At 35.7% G+C, this 18,268-nt stretch overlaps 1 protein-coding gene across 1 annotated transcript; it reads right to left on the minus strand.

The window, feature by feature from the left end:
- Positions 1–8,226: 8,226 nt before the first annotated feature.
- Positions 8,227–17,327, minus strand: LOC102581913 (uncharacterized). The gene is made up of 3 exons (XM_006339993.2): positions 17,125–17,327; positions 13,430–13,826; positions 8,227–8,712 (listed from the first exon to the last, which is right to left on the minus strand). The coding sequence occupies exons 1-3, from the start codon at positions 17,231–17,233 to the stop codon at positions 8,436–8,438; spliced, it is 783 nt and encodes a 260-aa protein (XP_006340055.1). The 5' UTR covers positions 17,234–17,327; the 3' UTR covers positions 8,227–8,435.
- Positions 17,328–18,268: the final 941 nt, after the last annotated feature.

Raw genomic sequence — 18,268 nt, forward strand, 5'->3', positions numbered from 1 at the left:
AACTTAATTTATTGATTACTTCCTTTAGACTTTCACTTAACTTATAAGCTTTTATAAAAGTGTCTCATCAATCTCTAAATTGAGAACAGATTTCATCAACTCATTATTACTTTGCCAATGTACATTATATCTGAAATCTCACGTCATGATGACACCTACCATAATCCACCAATAGGTAAGCCAACCTATATTTCAAAACGACAAGAAACCGACATGGGCAAAATCAATAACCAACAGTAAATTTAGAGTAATATAAAGGAAGTACTACAGAAATTAGAAACAACATCATTATATACAAAAGCAAGAATACATGATCCAATCCCACGATCTGGTGGACAAAGGTATAAATCTACTACAAGAGTACAAGTTCCAAAAGTAGACCAAAAAGTACAGACTTGTCTCGAATACAAAACACTAGTTAAAAATTATCTATAGATGGAGATAAGTCAAACCAGGACGCCATCAACTTACCCTCAATCTTTGAAGATCTCTGCAATTATGCTAGAATCACCGCTATCGGCTGTCGCTCAGATTTGCATCAAGAAAATAGATACATATTGTAGCATGAGTACCAAAACAATAGGTACCCAATAAGCATCATAGACCGACTAAGCTTGGAAAGTAAAAACAATATGAAAAGCGAGAAAGTAACGGTAACTCGAGGTCAAATGAATGAAGCAATAACAAAAAGTCTAACCATATAGCACATAAGTCTAGAAAGAACGAAGTAGTAAAGTAAATCAACTATCTATACCCTAACTGGACTCATAAGCCCAAAAGGTACACTCATGTACAATTGAAAAGTAAATAACCCAACCAGACCATCATAAGCCCAATGAAAACACATAAGTGCTAAGAATAACACTAGCTAATACTAGAAGTATTCCACAACTTAAACGGTCGACACCGAACTCGAACGGTGGTGAAGGCTCCCCGAAGAACCAAAATGAACCACATGTCAGGTGTAACACCACAGAAGTCCTAAGTCCAAATTAGGTCTTGAAAGTTCAGAGAAGATCTGAAGTCTACATAATTTTTTATATTTATGAGCAACATTTATGGAGTGTTGATGAAACCACGGGCCACAGATGAAGCTCGTAGATCAACTTAATAAATAGGAAAAAATAGACTGAGATTTACGAGTTAGGCTTACGACTCGTAAACCCTTTTATGGGTCGTAAATCATCTTTAAGGACATGATTTTCACTTGAATAGTTCAAGCTGAATCTATGGATCATAAACACGTTCATGGGTCGTAAATGGCTCAGTGGACCAAAGTCCTGTGTTGCTCCCAATTGCACATACAAGTGTATGTGGTTGCGCAAGTAATATAGTGGCTCTAAAAGAGCTACATTGTCGAACCCAAAGGACTTTTCGATTAACTATCTTACTAAATTATACTAGTCTAATTATTAATTCATGTGTAGCAAAGAGTTTAATTTATATTTGAATACTAAGAATTAGGGGCGTCAAAAATGAACCCAACTATAGGTAACCGGCCCAACCCGCCCATAATTTTAAGGGTTGGGCTCAAGAAAATTTGAATTGGGTTCAATCTCAATTCATCAAGTCTTCACTCATTTTAAGAGAATCCTCAATTGAGCCCAATTTAATCTCCAATTTCAACCCGTTTTAAGACCTTTTATTTTCATTGATGTAATGTATGTTACTATATTGAAGGTATGAATTACTATCTACTTTATATCTTTTAGGATTTATCTATCCATTTGTAAATTCTTTTTTAAAATTTTCTTGAGTTGAAATTCAAATTGTGGTTATAAAACTTAAATAACAAATATTAAAATTATAGAGATTAAGCGGGTCAAATTGGGCGGGTCAAGACCCAACCCGCTTTTAAGCCCATTTGAGCCCAAAGTAAACTTGGGCGGGTCAGAACCCAATCCAATTTCTATTTCAACCCATTTTAATATCTCCAATTTCAATTCAACCCACCCATTTGACACATCTACTAAGAATGCAAGAATAAAATAATAAATTTACTTATATTAAGTGGAATAATTCTAGGGATGCAGAGGTTTCATGTACATCTCATGCATGAATTAACTACGGTTATCAAGTTATTGATTTAGAGGGTTGATTTTATGATCATGATCTCTCGACCTCTAATCGCCTACTCCAATTGACTGTCTAACTACATCGTTGAGCGGGGATAGACAAAACTTAATTGGCGAACATTTATATTTCATCATGTTTCGTAACTAAGCCCGGTGTTTGTTTGGGTGTCAATCTTGAACATGAATCTGAACAAGTGATATGCAAGAGAGATCGAGCTCTTTGTATTCTTTGGCCTATCTACCTTCATCTTTCGAGTTCAAGAATAGACAATATATTTATCTCTATGGTGATCAAGCATGAAATACTAAAATAAGAATACAAAAGTAATTTAACGATAACCAACATTAATTCAAAACAATTGATGTTCAATAACTATCCGTATTTACAGCCCCATAAAGGGTCTTTTGCTACTAATGTCCAACAAAAGAAGAAAAAGAAACCTAAAACGTATGACAACTTTGTATTTGATTGATATCATTCCATAATAATTGTTCTTATGGACTATTTATAGATCTAGAAAATCTTAAATAAAAAAATTGAGTCAAAAACAAATTGGGAACCCAAAACCAAAATAAATTGGCTCCGTGTTAAACTGTAGCCGCCTCCACAATTAACAATTTGCACCTCTTCCTTCACTTGCTGCCACGTGGACAATGTGCTACTTCAAATTAAATTCTTTTGTCAACAGCAATTTTTATATTTTATATATTATATATTATTATATTCAATTTAATTTATTAAGTTGTCTGCTTGATTTTCTTTTATAATCTTTCATCTTTAATTCGTTTTGGCTCCAAATCTCTTCATCTTCATACCAATTTAATCCTACAAATAAAATATACTATTTAGCACAATCCATAAAATTCATGCTAAAAAGGGACAAATACAAATATTAAATGTGAAACAAATAATGATTAAAAAAATATATTTTGGGCCTCACATATCACATTTACGACTTGTAGATGGATCTACGTTCCGTAAAAGGGTCTCGTAGAATCAATGTTCAAAAACTTAGAAATTTACTTTGATTTCTACGGCAGGGATATACAATCCGGAGAAGGAACCACGGATTGTAGATGCCCTCATAGAAGCTCCCGATGTCAGTTTCTAGGCAAGAATGTTTTAGTTTTTTCTCATTAATTTAATTCCTAAACTATGTCGTTTTAACCTATTCTAAGTGGATTTAAGGAAAAATTATTGACCTAAACCCTCCCCTCTCATGCATAACTTCCAAAATCAAATTCCTCTTTTTTCAAGAATCATCTCAAGCAGAAACTAGGGTTCCTCTCTTCAAGCTTCAGTTCAAGGTTTCAAGCTATGCTTCCATTTCAAGTATGTGTAATTTCATAAATGGGTATTTTATCACCCATTGAGTCCCAAAGAAACCTCAATTCCTTAGTCTATGATTTCTACAAAAACCTAAGATTTTATGATTAGCAGGTATTTTCAATGTAATTTGGTTCTTTATGAATAACCTTCACTTGCATAATTTTACTTATAATTTCGTATTGTTAAATGTATTTCATGAACCCTCTCAGAGTTAACGTATTTTCATGTCTCAGATTTATGATCTTTCATATGTATGTTTCAGATTATTAGATTTCATAAATTTAAGATGCTTTCAAATAAAGTATCTTCCAACATGACTATCAATTTATCAACATGCATGACCTACTCAATTGATTATCAGTTTATCAGTATAATTCAATATTATCATATTATCACTGTTTTATATTATTTGCATGTTTTCGTAGGGAGTTTACTGCATCGAGCGGACCTTGGGATGAAGGCTCACCTGTTAGTTGAGGAATGAGACTTTTAGTAGCAATTTTTATGCCCCAAAAGTACGTGTCACCGTAGGATTTTAAGGGTCACCCATTAGTTGAGGCCTGACTCCTTATTTTTTTACTTAAATGAGCTTAGTGGATCCGCATTAACTCAGACCAACCTTTATATCTTGGGGAAAAGTATATTAGACCTTTTTGACGAGGGTTAAACATCAAACTCCATATAGTAACTTATATGGTTATATGTCGGTCTTAGTATCTTCCACATTTCAGTCTTTTAGTTATTGCATGACCAAACATTCAGTCATTTAAGTACATCATTTTTTAAAATCAGAAATTCATGTTATTTACTTGGTCAATGCATCAACTTATGTCATTTCAGTCCAGCATACTCAATTATTATTTTATCATGCATGTCTCACATACTCAGTACATTTGAAGTACTAACCGCATACTTTCTTCCTATATTATTTAATAATATTAGTTCAGATGTTCAGCTTTCAGTTACAATTAGTACAAATTTCTGGTCAGCTCAATAGTACGTGTTGGTGAGTCCTCATTTTTCGAGGGCGATCTTATTACTTCATTCGGTATTTCTATGTTTGTTTCAGACATTTAGAATTAGCGAAGGGTTTGTCCTAGCAACTCACCTTAGTAGATGGTTTTAGATAGTTGGTTTAGTTTCAACTTATATTTTATTCAGACATTTATCTATTTGATTTTTCATAGACTATTTCAATTTTAGTTCTGCATTAGTATTTAAGTTATCTTCATATATTTGCTTGTGTATACTCTAGTGTCATGCTAGACCATTAGGTTAGCTTGGGGTCACTTGTGGCTCTAAGCACCGTGTTACAATTAGGGGTAGTCTCGAATCGTGACAAATTTGATATTAGAGCATCTGGTTCAAGTGTCCTTGTCTAAAAGGCGTGTTAAGCATATTTTTGTTCATGGGTGTAAAGCATGTCACATCTATTATTAGGAGGCTATGAAACATTTCTAGAAATACTTCACTTCATTCATATTCTTATCGTGTGAAAGAGTGTGAACTCTTATCAACTTATTTCTAAGTTGTACTCTACACGTTTACAAAATCATGCCTCCCAGAAGAGCGTACCTCAGAAGGAACATGAATGGGGCCTAACCAGCACCACCAACTCCTACAGAACCATTGGCTAAGCAAGTCTCTCATGCCAAGGTTAGGGCTGCTTTCCAAGTACTAGCCCAGACCATGACTTCTAAGGCCAATTGGCATGTTGAGGCCCTATCCAATTCCGAATGAGAATACAGACGTAGCGAGAGTCAGGGATTTCACTCTGATGAACCTTAATCAGTTTCACGATTCGAAGGTGGAGGAGGATCCACAAGAGTTGATTGAAGGCATCCAGAAGATTACTGAGATTATGGGTGTCACTCCAATTGAGAGTGGAGACTTAGCCGCTTACTAGCTGAAAAGACTGGCTCAGATTTGGTACAAACATCGGAAATATGATAGGGCTATTAATGTAGACTGGTTTGGGAAAAGTTTGAGGTTGCATTTCTGGATAGGTTCTTTCCACTTGAGTTGAGGGAAACTAAAGTCTAGGAGTTCATCAATCTGAAGCAAGGGAATATGATAGTGAAGGAGTATTCTTTGAAGTTTACTCAACTCTCTAAGTATTCTCCAACTATGGTGGTCGACTCTGGGGGCGCATGAGTAAGTTTGTCTCTGGTGAAAAAGAGATTGTGGTGAAAGAGTGTAGGATTGCGATGTTGATTAAGGAGAGATATTTCTTTTCTTTTTTATGACTCATGCCCAACAGATCGAAGAAGAGAAAGTTAATGAGAGTGTTAGGGAAAACAAGAAGGCTAAAACAGACAGTGTGGACTACTCTCATTAAAAATGAGGCGGTGGTAATTGCTTTTAGTTTCGTCAGAATTATTCAGGTCCAATTCCATCCTTTGATAGTGGCCTAGTGCCCATGTTTAGATATGATTCCCTAAGTCCTATGGCAGTGTCACTAGTAGTCGCACTTTCCAACTTGTCAGAAGGGTTGTAAGAACCACCCAGGAGAATGTATGGCCGATAGTGATGGATGTTTCAGGTGTGGCAAGACAAGTAATAGATTGAGGGATTGTCCATCGGCCTCAGGTAAGGGCAAGTATGTTCTTTGATGAGTCTGAGATTTCGACTCATTTAGGTCTTTGTTTTTATAGTAGAAGTGTCCTCAAATGCCTATTTTATGCTCTAAACTGATGTTAAAGTGTTGATTTGCAGCTATGAAGGCTAAGGAGCAAGGCAAGGACATTATTGGGCAAAAAGGAACTAACAAGCTGAAGAAGTGAAGAAAAGTGATCTTGGTGATCGCCAAGACCACTCGGCGAACCGCCGAGTGGCTCTTTAGCTCGTCTAAAGTTCCAGCGTGCCAGCCCGGGTGAAGAACCAACTTGGCGACAGGAATGGGCAGTCGGCGAAACGCCGAATGACTTCGCGATGACAACCTTCATCGCCCAAAGTTACAGGACCTGGAGGATTGGTGGCCAATGCAAATTGGCGATGGAAGGGAGCGAAGGGCGGATCGCTGACCTGTTAGGTGAGGCGCAACTTATTCCGCCCAATGACCTTTCAGGCCAAAAATTGGGCAACTATAAATTGAAATTTTAAATGAAATTTGAGGGTGCTCTCCCAGAGTTTTGATCCCCAAGTTAGAGAGTTAGAATTTTCTCTTAGTTTTTGAGTTTCCATTATAGACTTTGAAGATTTCTAAGCCTAATTTTGAGGATTTGCAAGTGGGTTTTTGAACTTAATCAATTTGGAGCATTGTAAAAGCTTGGAGACTTTTACCCAGCTGATGGCTAATCTAGTTGGTAATTGTTTTTATCTTTTTATGATGCTTAACTAAAACCTCAATTCTTGGGGTGTGATCATGGGTTGAATTAGCTTATGGGTATTGTCATTTATTGATTTAAATGCTTAATTGAAGTGGGTTTAATCATTAGCTATGTTTTAATCTATGAATTGTAGTTGCAAATGCAATTCTAAATTAGAGTTCTGGGCTTGCTTGAGAAAGAGGTTTTAGAACCAAAGCTTTCGATTAATGATTGTAGTTGTTGGGTTGATATGGGTTCAACTCGAGAGAGTGAATCCTAAACTGGATTCTACCTATCTAGTTTGAGAAAGTAGATGTATCAAGGTTTTGAGCTGTTTATATTGATAAGCTTGTTGAGGTTCGAGAGAACTCACTTGAATCGTAGTAGCTGTTCGAGAGAAAGCTATTGCACTTATAGTCTAGCCTACCCACTCAGATTTAGCAATTCGTTAGTAATTTCCATATAGCGAAATTAGCCTATAATCGATCACATCCCGAGAATTCCTCTTCATATTGTTGTTTCCCCTATTTTTCATATTTGTTTTAGTTGTTAATTGCAAATCAAAACCCCCCATCTAACATTCGTTGTCAACCCCTTAGACTTGCTTGTATGTTTTCGATAATTTCTATTCCTATAACCACTTAGACCACATTTGTACTTCGTGGGTTCGACACCAACTCTTCGTTGAGTTTTATACTAGATAACAATCGTCTACACCTAGAATTGGAAGTGGTGTAATCTGAGCGTTAATCATTCTTCAGCAGACTCAGCCTGTCGCTTTAGCAGCTCCAGTAGGTCGCCCGATTTAGTAGGGTACCTCATCTACTACTGGTGGTGGACAACGCCAGAACATGCTTAATGCTCTTCAAACTTTGATCGAAGGATTCCCTGAAATTATTTTTTACATGTTATATTAACATATTCCTATCAGATGAAATTAATACTTTTTTTCTTTAATCAAACCTGCTCCAAACCAGCATACTCAACTTTATAATAAAGCATGTAAAGTATTTCATTTGTTCATCACAAAAATAGCAAAATAAGTTAATATTTTATTTGTTCTTTTTTTGTTTGTATTTGCTCATAACAGATTAATTTTATGAGCCAATCAGCAACCTCAGTTTTATTTTTTGTTGTTCTCGAGAAGATGATTCTCCTTCCTCTAATTTTTCCAGAATTAACACTACATGACCATCCAATTAGTAAAAATGGATTACAAGAATGAAGTAAATCAACTGGGAATTTTGTTTCTACATAAATAGTTGAATACAATTACAAATAAATTGAGTAATACTATCTCATATCATCAGCATCTGTGAATTAATTGTGAATGAGAATGAAATATATGAGTGAAAAAAAAACCATAGACGAAGAAAATAAAAGTGGAGGTGCACGTGCAAACGTTAACTTCGAAAAAGATCATGTGTATATATGTATATCTATTTTGAGAAAATGATAGAAAGTAAGATATAATTGACAGTGCACCCATGAAGAGCATATGAGGGCCCTTGTGTCGTTGGTACAAGTCAGGAAATTATATTAGCACTCTGTAAGAAATCAAGTACCATTGGCATGTCAAGCATGCAATCTTAGTGTACAAATGAAACTTGTGAGGGGGAAATTTCAACTAGACTAATACAATAATTACAACTATACTTTATTCCCTTAATTTCACACATACATATATACAGTACCACACACCCAATTGTTTACTAAACTCTCTTATACGTCCAGTAATTTCATCAAGAAAACAAACTCGACATTTGGGGAAGTCTTGGGTTGAGGCCAATTTGCCCCTTCTGGCACTTTGATGATTCTGAAGCCTTGTCCTATATACAGTTTTGTGGCTCCAGGGTTGCTAGTGTCACAATGTAAAGCAATTGCACGGCATCCCCAGCTCCTGGCTTGTGCCTCCGCTTTCATTATGAGCTTTTTTGCTATCCCTTTTCGACGGTATCTTTTCCGTACCGCAACATTTGATATATACGCAATCCCTTTCCTGTAAAAATGATTCATGTTCATCACGGTCATCAAGAAAAAAGTTGTTCATGTTTTGCTTATGATAGAAATCATATTCAATCCGTAACACTTAAGTTAAGAACTATAGGTCTCCATGTGGGTGCCCTTGCTTATTTTTTAGTCACAACGGTGGTGTCCGGATCAACTTGCTCAGCATTTAAGTATCCCCTTGCATACCTGCTACCACCCACCAATACAAGACCAATTGACTCTTCCCATCAAGACTTAGGCAGATGAAAAGAAATCACCTAATATTTTTGTCGCTACTGAAATTTGAACCCAAGTCTCCAAGGTTAACATCCACTTGATTCGTCACTAGGCCACACACTATTGGTGTTCATCAAGTGGTTGTTTAGCTATCAGTATGGGACTGATACACTTCAATGGCTTCATTAACTTTACATCGAGTGAATGTTATGTCAATATTCTATGACTGCAAAAATGCACATAGAGAAGGTAGAACACTAGAATGGTCAAAGCTTATCTCCAAGGCTTATCTCCGAAATCCATTACCAAGTTTTTATTTCTTAATTATGTTCTTTATCCATGCCATTTATTTCCTCAAAAGGAGTAACCGCTACTTATAACTAAGACAAACAACCCGCAACAAACAATGTAAACTCTCTTGCAAGCAAGTAGAGTACTGGCTATTTGAGTTGCCAAAGAGCTACTTGCTTAGAGGGTGTTTGGATTGACTTAAAAGTTGGTCAAACCTACTTTTAAGTCAGTTGTTGACTTCTGGAAGTGTTTGGCAATATAAAAAATAACTTAAAATAAATTAGGAAGTATTTGGCAAGGTTAAAAATGACTTAAAATAAGTTTTAAATGACTTAAAATAAGTTAAAAACCAAAAGTAGGGGGAGTTTTATTTTTGGACTTAAAAGTCATTTCAGTTTGACTATTTATTTATGAATTAAAAGCTACTTTTTAGTATTATAATATAAGTTTTCTGCAAAATTATCCCATATCTTGTCATAAAAAAATAAAATAAAAATTATCCCATATCTTTAGGAATAAATCTATCTTTGCCCTCTAAATACAACTCTGAGCATCAGTTGTCCTTTATGTTTGCAAAACTTGAGCACATATCATCCCTGAAACATAATCTGAGCAGCATTCGTCCTTTAAGTTTGCAAAACTTGAGCACATATAGTCCCTCAAATATAATCTGAGCATCATAATTCATACTTCAATTTTGCAAAACTTGAGCACATATAGTCTTAATGTTAGGAAATTAAGATTTCTCTAGAAACTCCTAAATTGTATATATTTGTAGCAGACAAGTCTTATCGAACATTCACTTTGAAGTTGCAAATGTTGCACACATTTTTGGAAGAACAAATGGCTAGGCTATTCCACTTTTCAAGTTGAATACCCAAATTTGTTCACTATAGCACAAGATCCCAATCAAGTCATTACTACATACATGGAAGGGGCCAACTGGAGTTAAAATTCAGAAGAGGCATTTATGATTGGGAAATAATTGAGTTGCTAGATCTTTATGCAAGACTGCAGTAAAGCAATATTAACCTTCAGGCTGTGGATTGACTTAAATGGGGGAATTATGGTGGAGGTATCTACACAGGTTCCGGTAATCATATGATTAACAGCTGGCCTTGGAAACTCATTTGGAGAACCAAGCTGTCCCTAAGGTTATTTGTTTCACCTGGACAGCTTTATATGAGGCTTGCCTCACCTGGGATAATCTGATATAAAGGAACTTCCAGTTTCTAAGAGATGCTACACGTGCTAAAAGGAAACTGGATGTTTGGGTGTACCAACAGAGATAGAATTAAACATAAGGATATCCGAGACAAGGTGGGGGTGACTTTGGTGGAGGACAAGATGCGGGAAGTGAGGTTGAGAAAGTTCGGGGATGTGATGAGGAGATGTACAGATGCCACAGTGTGAGGTGCGAGAAGTTGGTTATGGATGGATTCAGGAGATGTAGAGGTAGACCAAAGAAATATTGGGGAAAGGTGATTAGACAGGACATGACATTGTTGCAGCTTACTGAGGACATGACCTTATAGATAGGAAGGTGTGGAGGACACGCATAACAGTAGAAGGTTAGTATGTACGAGCGCGTCCCTTCTAGTAGATAGGAGTGCCTTGTCTTGTGCCCTTACTGGTAGTCGTAGAATTACTCTTGTAGTTTCTTGTTCTTCGATTTATGTGACTATCTATTATTTCGTGTAGTTTCTTTGTAGTATTATTTTGTTATAATAATCCTATGTTACTGTGTGCTGTTTTTGTTACTATTTACTGTCTATGTACTTCACTACTTCTATTATGTCTGTTCCTAGTCTGTCTTTGTCTTGAGCTGGGGGTCTATTGGAAACAACCTTTTTACGTCATCTTTGAGGTAGAAGTAAGGTTTACGTACACACTACCCTCCCAGACCCAACTGTGTGGGACTATACAGGGTATGTTGTTGTTGTTAGTGTTGTTAGATTGTCTTCTACAACACTTGAAGACAACAGAATAGGTTTCACATTTCTGAGTCAGTCTCTTTGTCGGTACAAAGAGAGTGCACCACAGTAACTGAAAAGTTCTTAATCTCCAAAGTTTCTACATTTCAAAGTAACCTCAAATATGGTCATCATAACTTAAATCCTTACCTCGTAGCTATCCTATTGCTATGTATCATGAGTTTGTCAGATCATCTCTAAAATGACCTATCAACAATACTAAAGTTGGAAAGTTGATTTGGCAGTATCTGTGAATCATAAAAGCAGTAGCTTTAGCTAGTCGGACACCAATTTGTTAACCCTTTAAGACAGTCATTCATCCAGATGTAACTCAAAAATCAAAATAGCTAACTACTTATTCTATGACATAGATCTACAGCCAATTTCTGCCAGCTTGATTTATTGATTAGTACTATGGAATGGGAAGAAGAATCACTTCACTCAATAAGCAAAAGAGGGAGTATTGTTGAAAATTAAGAGCAAGCCTTTAAAATCTAAGTGGTAATGGAGGTATCCAAGGAGACTCAAACTCTCTGGGGAAAATGTGATCAAGATGAAGTATGGGGAGCTGGATTGTTGGGTTACTAACTACTAAGGAGGTCAAGAACCCCTATGGTGTGACATATGGAAATCTATTAAAGCTTTGCGGCCTTTCATAAAGAGACACGCTGTCATCAGACTACATAATGGTAACAAATTAATCTTTTGGAAAGATAAATGGCTGGGCAGCAGGAGTTTGCAAGATATATTTCCTGACCTGTTTGCTCTGGCTCAACACCAGAATAAGACAGTGATTGAGATGTGGTCATCTCAAGATTGGAAGTTGTCCTTCAGGAGATTGATGAATGATTGGAAAATACCCAGACTGGCTGAACTCTATAAGCATCTGGAAACATTCCAAGGCTACAGAATGGACAAGATTGCTTGTGGTGGACTGGACTCAACAAGTGCCTGTATAAGGTGAACTCAGGTTATAAGATCATGAATATGACAGATTCATGGACCTTCAACTAATCTTGGAAGCATATCTGGAAAGTTAAGACTTAAGATACCCCATAAGGTTGCTTGCGTTATATGGCTGTACTAACACATGAAAATCTGATAAAGAGAGGCATTTCTTTAGCCTCAAACTGCTGCCTATGTGGGCCTGAAGCTGAAACAATGGAAAACCTATTTCTGCATTGCAGAATTACAGATCAGCTATGGAAGATTTTTCTCAATCTCAGAGGCATCTCTGGGACAACACCTAGTAAGATTGTTGACAATCTTTTTAGCTGAGAAGGAGGCTGTAATTGGGGCAAGGACCAGAAACTATTGGAGGATCATTCTAGTTTGCATATGGTGGACCATATGGAGAGAAGGGAATGCCAGATGTTTTGAGGATAGGAGTAGCACAATACAGAAGATCAAGCATAACTGTATTCTGTTATTTTGTTTTTGGTGTACATAGAGCTTTTCTGAAGATACAGAAACAATCCTAGAAGTTTCCATTTCATATTATGATCGTATTCGCTTCAGTTTTTTTCTTTTTGTTACTTTTCCTTTTAATTTTTCTTTTGTAAAGGGGTTTTTCAGTACTACCTAAGTACTGGTTATATTACAAAGTTGTTTTTTTTAAAACTTATTACAAAGTTGTTACTTGTTCAAAAGAAGAAAGAGAGAGAGTGTTGTTGAGGAATGGAACAGAAAGAACACTTCATAAGGCTCCATCAGGAATTTTCCATGACTGAAAGTCTGTACAGGTCAAGGATCAACTCCAAATAGCATCAGTGTATTGAATATCATGACAGACGGTATTTTGTATTCCATATTTCCATACAGGAAAAAACTAATTTACAATCCTTAAGCATTTAAAGAACCTGAACATGCCTAAACTGGTATTGTTCTTTGGAATTATGGCCAATTAGAAAGCTCTAGAGATTCCTTAACAACATGACCCTAGACAAATTGAACAGTAATTTTTTTAATCTGGAAAGATATAGAAAGGTAAGCACTGCAACACGATTCGAACTGACTTTTTAAAACAAATTTGAATCCACTTGACCATCTTTCCAACTCGCAACCTTTTTTAAATTGTATATGGAGTAGAAATTTGTAATGGTTTACCTTCCAACATGATGTTGAATGAGTCTGATAGTAATGATTAGCAAGAAACTAGCCTTTTATGAAAGAGCCATTTATTAAAATATCTCCAGATTCCTGACTAGAATCCAAGACACAACTGACCTTCTCTGCCGCAATGGTCCTTTTCTCGGAAGGAAATCAGCGACAGTATCCACGGTCAATATTCCAGTCACGTAACCCTTGTTGAGACTTAATCGTCCATCAAATCCTCCAAGTTTGAGTTCTTCTGTACCTAATAAGCAAGCCTCTTCATCTCTGCTGCCAACAACAGCAACAAGACAATTTCTCTGGCATCCATTTGGGATGGAGAATCCAAAAAGCATTGCTATCAGCCTGTCAATTCTTAACACAAAATCTAGAGGGAAAGAGTATTCAGGGAAGAAGGAGCTGCAGTGAGTCTCAGCCACTTCCCAGCAGTCCTCTAACCTGGCCTTCCTAACATAAACCTCAGGTGATACAGTTGGAAAAAGCTCAGCAACTTGACTGGCCCTACATAAACCTGTTAGAGAAAAGAAACCACTCAATTAGACATAGAAGAATACGATAATCCTAAATTACATGGCAAAACCAATTGAGAATAATGTAACACAAAAAAAAGGCACAAGATATTGCACCTCCCTGAGTAACTTGCATCAGTTGCACTACATAGATATTCTTTCCATTTCTAAAATAAATAAATGTGGGGAAATGGACCAGGCTCAAGCTGACACCTGGTCATGTTTCATCAAGTCATCCTTTCCCATTACAAGACAAAGCTTAAGGATATTTTTCACATGACCATACTATAAATACTCCCAATTGATGAGATGGGACACTATTGCAACTCTGACACAGTCATAATTTTTTTTGTGAGAAAGAACTCTGACACAGTCATAATAATTCCACATTTCTTGTAGCATAACTTCACCATTAGAGCCCTCCTTGAGGATATTCCACAGAGCTTTCTGTTTACAGGCTACTCATATACTCATCAAGGACCCGGCATAATCATCCACCCAATGGCACTTGTAACATTAGCAAAGAACTATAACCCATTTGATTTTTCTTATGTTTCATTCTTAGCTTATGAAACTCCTAGAAATCTTCAGGGTAGTCCATTCTCCAGCACTGCGAAGTGCTGACTAATGCCAAATTCAGTAACATCAAAGAGTTCTGGCTTAATCCAAAGTTCTTAGTCCTCTTGCGAAATAAGTTTCTAAGATTACTTTTACTGGGCAAGAAAAAGGAATAAAGTTTCCAAGATTACTATATGCTAGCCGTCAATCATCACATTTGTGTATGTGCTGGTCTTTAGAAATTTATAATTAACACTGGAAGGTTCACCCGATATGTCAGAAGCCAACTAAGTGCCCATTTGGTCATGGATAGTTTTCACTTTTTTCTGTAATATTATTCCAGAAAATTGTTTGGGCATAGAATTGTTACAACTTTATGGAATTCGGAAAACTCCAAAAGGCTATTTTCACAATTTTCATTCCAAATGACTCGCAAAAATCCAAAAACAACTCCAATCCATATTCATGTCCAAACACAACTCCAATTTTCAAATACAATTTTCAACTTGAATAACAAATACAACTTCTTTCCAAAGTTCACCATTCTTATGTCCAAATGTGCACTAAGGCAAGCATTCCCCGAAGTTGCAAAGGGACTTCCATAGGAGCTGATACAGAAAAACCTTTTGTGTAAGATTCAAAATGGTGAATTGAGGTAGACTATAATCCATGCACGCCAAGCCAAGCTAAGGGGTTCAAGAGCTTCTCATCAAGTCACTACGTCGGGGGATTGGAATGAAGGTTTGAGGCCCAATAACATGCTCTTCACACTTCAAGGAAGCTCAAGTACACATCTTTAGTCTATACTCTCCTTATCATGAAGATGGGGCACTTGAAGCTCATGGAAGGTCGACACATGATGACCTTCAAGATTTTATTTTTTTTGATAACCGAGAAATCCGTCTGTGACCCGCCCTTTGGACCAATCACAGCCTTCTAAACTCAGTGGATAATGGGCCCGCTCCGCTACCCTTCTCCACTTAAATACCAAGCTTCGCTTTGCATGGTGTGGGGCTTGAACCTGCGACCTAAGCCACTAATCCTCCACCTTTTGCCACTTGAGCTAGGCCTTTTGGGCACCTTCAAGATTTGAAAGATAGCTTGGATGGAAGATTCCACTTGAAAGACTACTTAGACCACAGAGAAAGAGGTCACTTATGCAAAAGTGGCTATTCTTAAGATACAAGTCATCATGCCTAAGAAGACTAAGAAGATTATTATTTCATTAAGCATAGGCTATAAAAGTGGAGAATAGCTCCTTTACACTTGGATTATGTTGGATGATATGAAAATTTACTTGAATAATGATGCTCTTGAGAGAGTCAGGGTAAGGCAATTGTTGCTTGACTTTATTTGATAGATTGCTTGCAAGAGGAAATGATTCTTCTTAAGAGTTCATCTTATGGTATAGGTGTTTGTTGGATTCCATTTATTGGGGGTTTTAGCTTTCGATAGCTATTGTTGTCAATTGATTCGTATCTTGTTTTCGACTAGATGGATGATTCTCTAGTCGTTTTGCTTGTGTTTGAAAGAAAAAGCTAGCCAAGGAGATGTTCTCTAGAGTAGTTAGTCCTCTAACAAAGGATACAAAAGCTCTTCAAGTGTCTGTCTCCTGTTTCATTTAATTGTGAGATTATTCTAGCTTCCCCATATTCGGGTGTGTAACTGATACAATGAGCAAGAAGTTAACAAAGATTTGTCCTAGAAAAGCTAGCTGGTAAGCAAGTTCAACTCTTACAAATGAATTTTGGGCATAATTAGTAACCTATCCTAAATATTTAGGAGTCTTTTGGTTTGAATACAATTTCTGATGAGATTAGTTACGACGGAATAAGTTATATTGGAATTAATTATAATGAGATTAGTTATGCTGAGATTATTTATTTTTGATTTGTTGTATTCAAAATAATAGGCTCTAATTTTAAGAACAAGTTATATTTAAGGGAAAAGGGTTCGAAATTTATCTGAACTTTGACCGAAATTGTTGTAACAATCCTAAACTTTGAGCAGGACCTAGGTAGTATAGTAATCCCGGAATAAAATAGGTTAATGACAAAGTATCCCTTTAAATATAGGGAAAACTGTATGAAATATATCCGAACTTTGACCGAAAATTGCTGCAACAATTCCAAACTTTGGGAAGGATCTTTTACCCCTGCACTATTTAATAGTGTATTTTAAAGATATATATGTGTCCATGTGAACATCATAAATATTGCATCATTATAAATAGTAACTTGTCCACGTGAGCACATATATACCTTTAAAATACACTATTAAATAGTGCAGGGGTAAAAGATCCTTCCCAAAGTTTGGAATTGTTGCAGCAATTTTCGGTCAAAGTTCGGATATATTTCATACAGTTTTCCCTATATTTAAAGGGATACTTTGTCATTAACCTATTTTATTCCGGGATTACTATACTACCCAAGGAAGGATAACTTATCCCAGCACTAATTATTAATCACAGGATAAGTATCCGGACTTACCAACCAAACAATAAATTAAATGAGACTATAATTTTAATCACAGAACTATTTAGTGTTATCCTTCCCCCTCCCTTTAAGGTTTAGTTTAGATAATTTAGCAGTAGCAAGTTTTTGCTTCTTTTATCAAAACAAGTAGAAAGAAAATAAAGAGAGAGTATGAGAACTGTTAGGCACATAACAAAAACAATCAAGTGTTATAGATTTAGATAGTAATAGTAATAGTAATAGAAAAATGTAGAAAAGGGAATTGGACCTGATGTTGAGAGAGAAGAGAAAGATTTTGGAGAAGCCTTGAAATTGGAAACAGGAAACCCAAATGGGATCTTGATACCCAGATTCAGACATGTCCCTCCAACTGCCATTTTATGTACCTTCTCTCTTCCCTGCTCTACACATCTATCCTGTGTGGAAGGTAAACGCCTTTTATTGCCATTTCTTTTCTACTTCACCTTCTTATTATTGCTAACTCTTTTAAAAACCCCTCGATCTTTACCTTTTTTTAATATTTAAAAATTAATTATATAATAAAAACAAATAAAATTATAGAAAAATAAGTAAAAATGTACATAGAATTGAGTCATTGACTAAGAAATACTCAAAACTTTTTAGACTTTTTAAAATATTATTCTAATAGAAATTCATAAATAAATAAAAAAAAGAAGAAACCTACTATCAAAAGTATCAAATAAACTGGTGAAGGATTATGTGTTTTTGTGTTGTAATTCGCACATGGATAATTTTTTTCCTTAACCAATGAAAGACAAAGAGAGAGAACAAAAATTAGGGCTAAGAATGAAATATATTTTATTTTTAAATTTTCAAACTTCTTAAAATTGTGCAAAAGGCTTAAGTATCCTATTGAACTATGACCAGAATATCATGGACACCCTCCATCTTTATAGGGGTCCTATTACCACCTAATCTTTATTTTTTTTATTTTTTTTTGCAGAGTTTTTGGCTAAAATCATTCCTTAACTATGACTCAAATCTAATGTACATTCTTATATTATCTAAGTGAGCAAAAAACATGCTTATACTATCCAAAAAATAACAAGAATCACCATTATGTCTATTTTTTGTTAAGAAACTGATTGAACCAATACAAAAAATATTTTTTAATTTGGTCATGTCTTAGCCACGACGAGAAGATCAAAGTTACCTAAAAAGAATAAGGATATGGATAGGAAATGAATCTTTCATTTTCAGAATTTAAATTTTGTGTGTTGTTAGTTTATCTGTTTTTTGCATCATCAAGTAAATTGACTTGCAACAATACGTAAGTTTTGAAATATTTATACAGTAGGTTCCGATGGTTAGAAAGATTATGCTAAAAAGTTCATCTTAAAAATATTACGTCCAACTATTTAAAGATTTTCTTTAATAAAATATTAGTACGT

This window comes from Solanum tuberosum, unplaced genomic scaffold (genome assembly GCF_000226075.1).
Source record: "Solanum tuberosum cultivar DM 1-3 516 R44 unplaced genomic scaffold, SolTub_3.0 scf00013, whole genome shotgun sequence".
Taxonomy (NCBI): domain Eukaryota; kingdom Viridiplantae; phylum Streptophyta; class Magnoliopsida; order Solanales; family Solanaceae; genus Solanum; species Solanum tuberosum.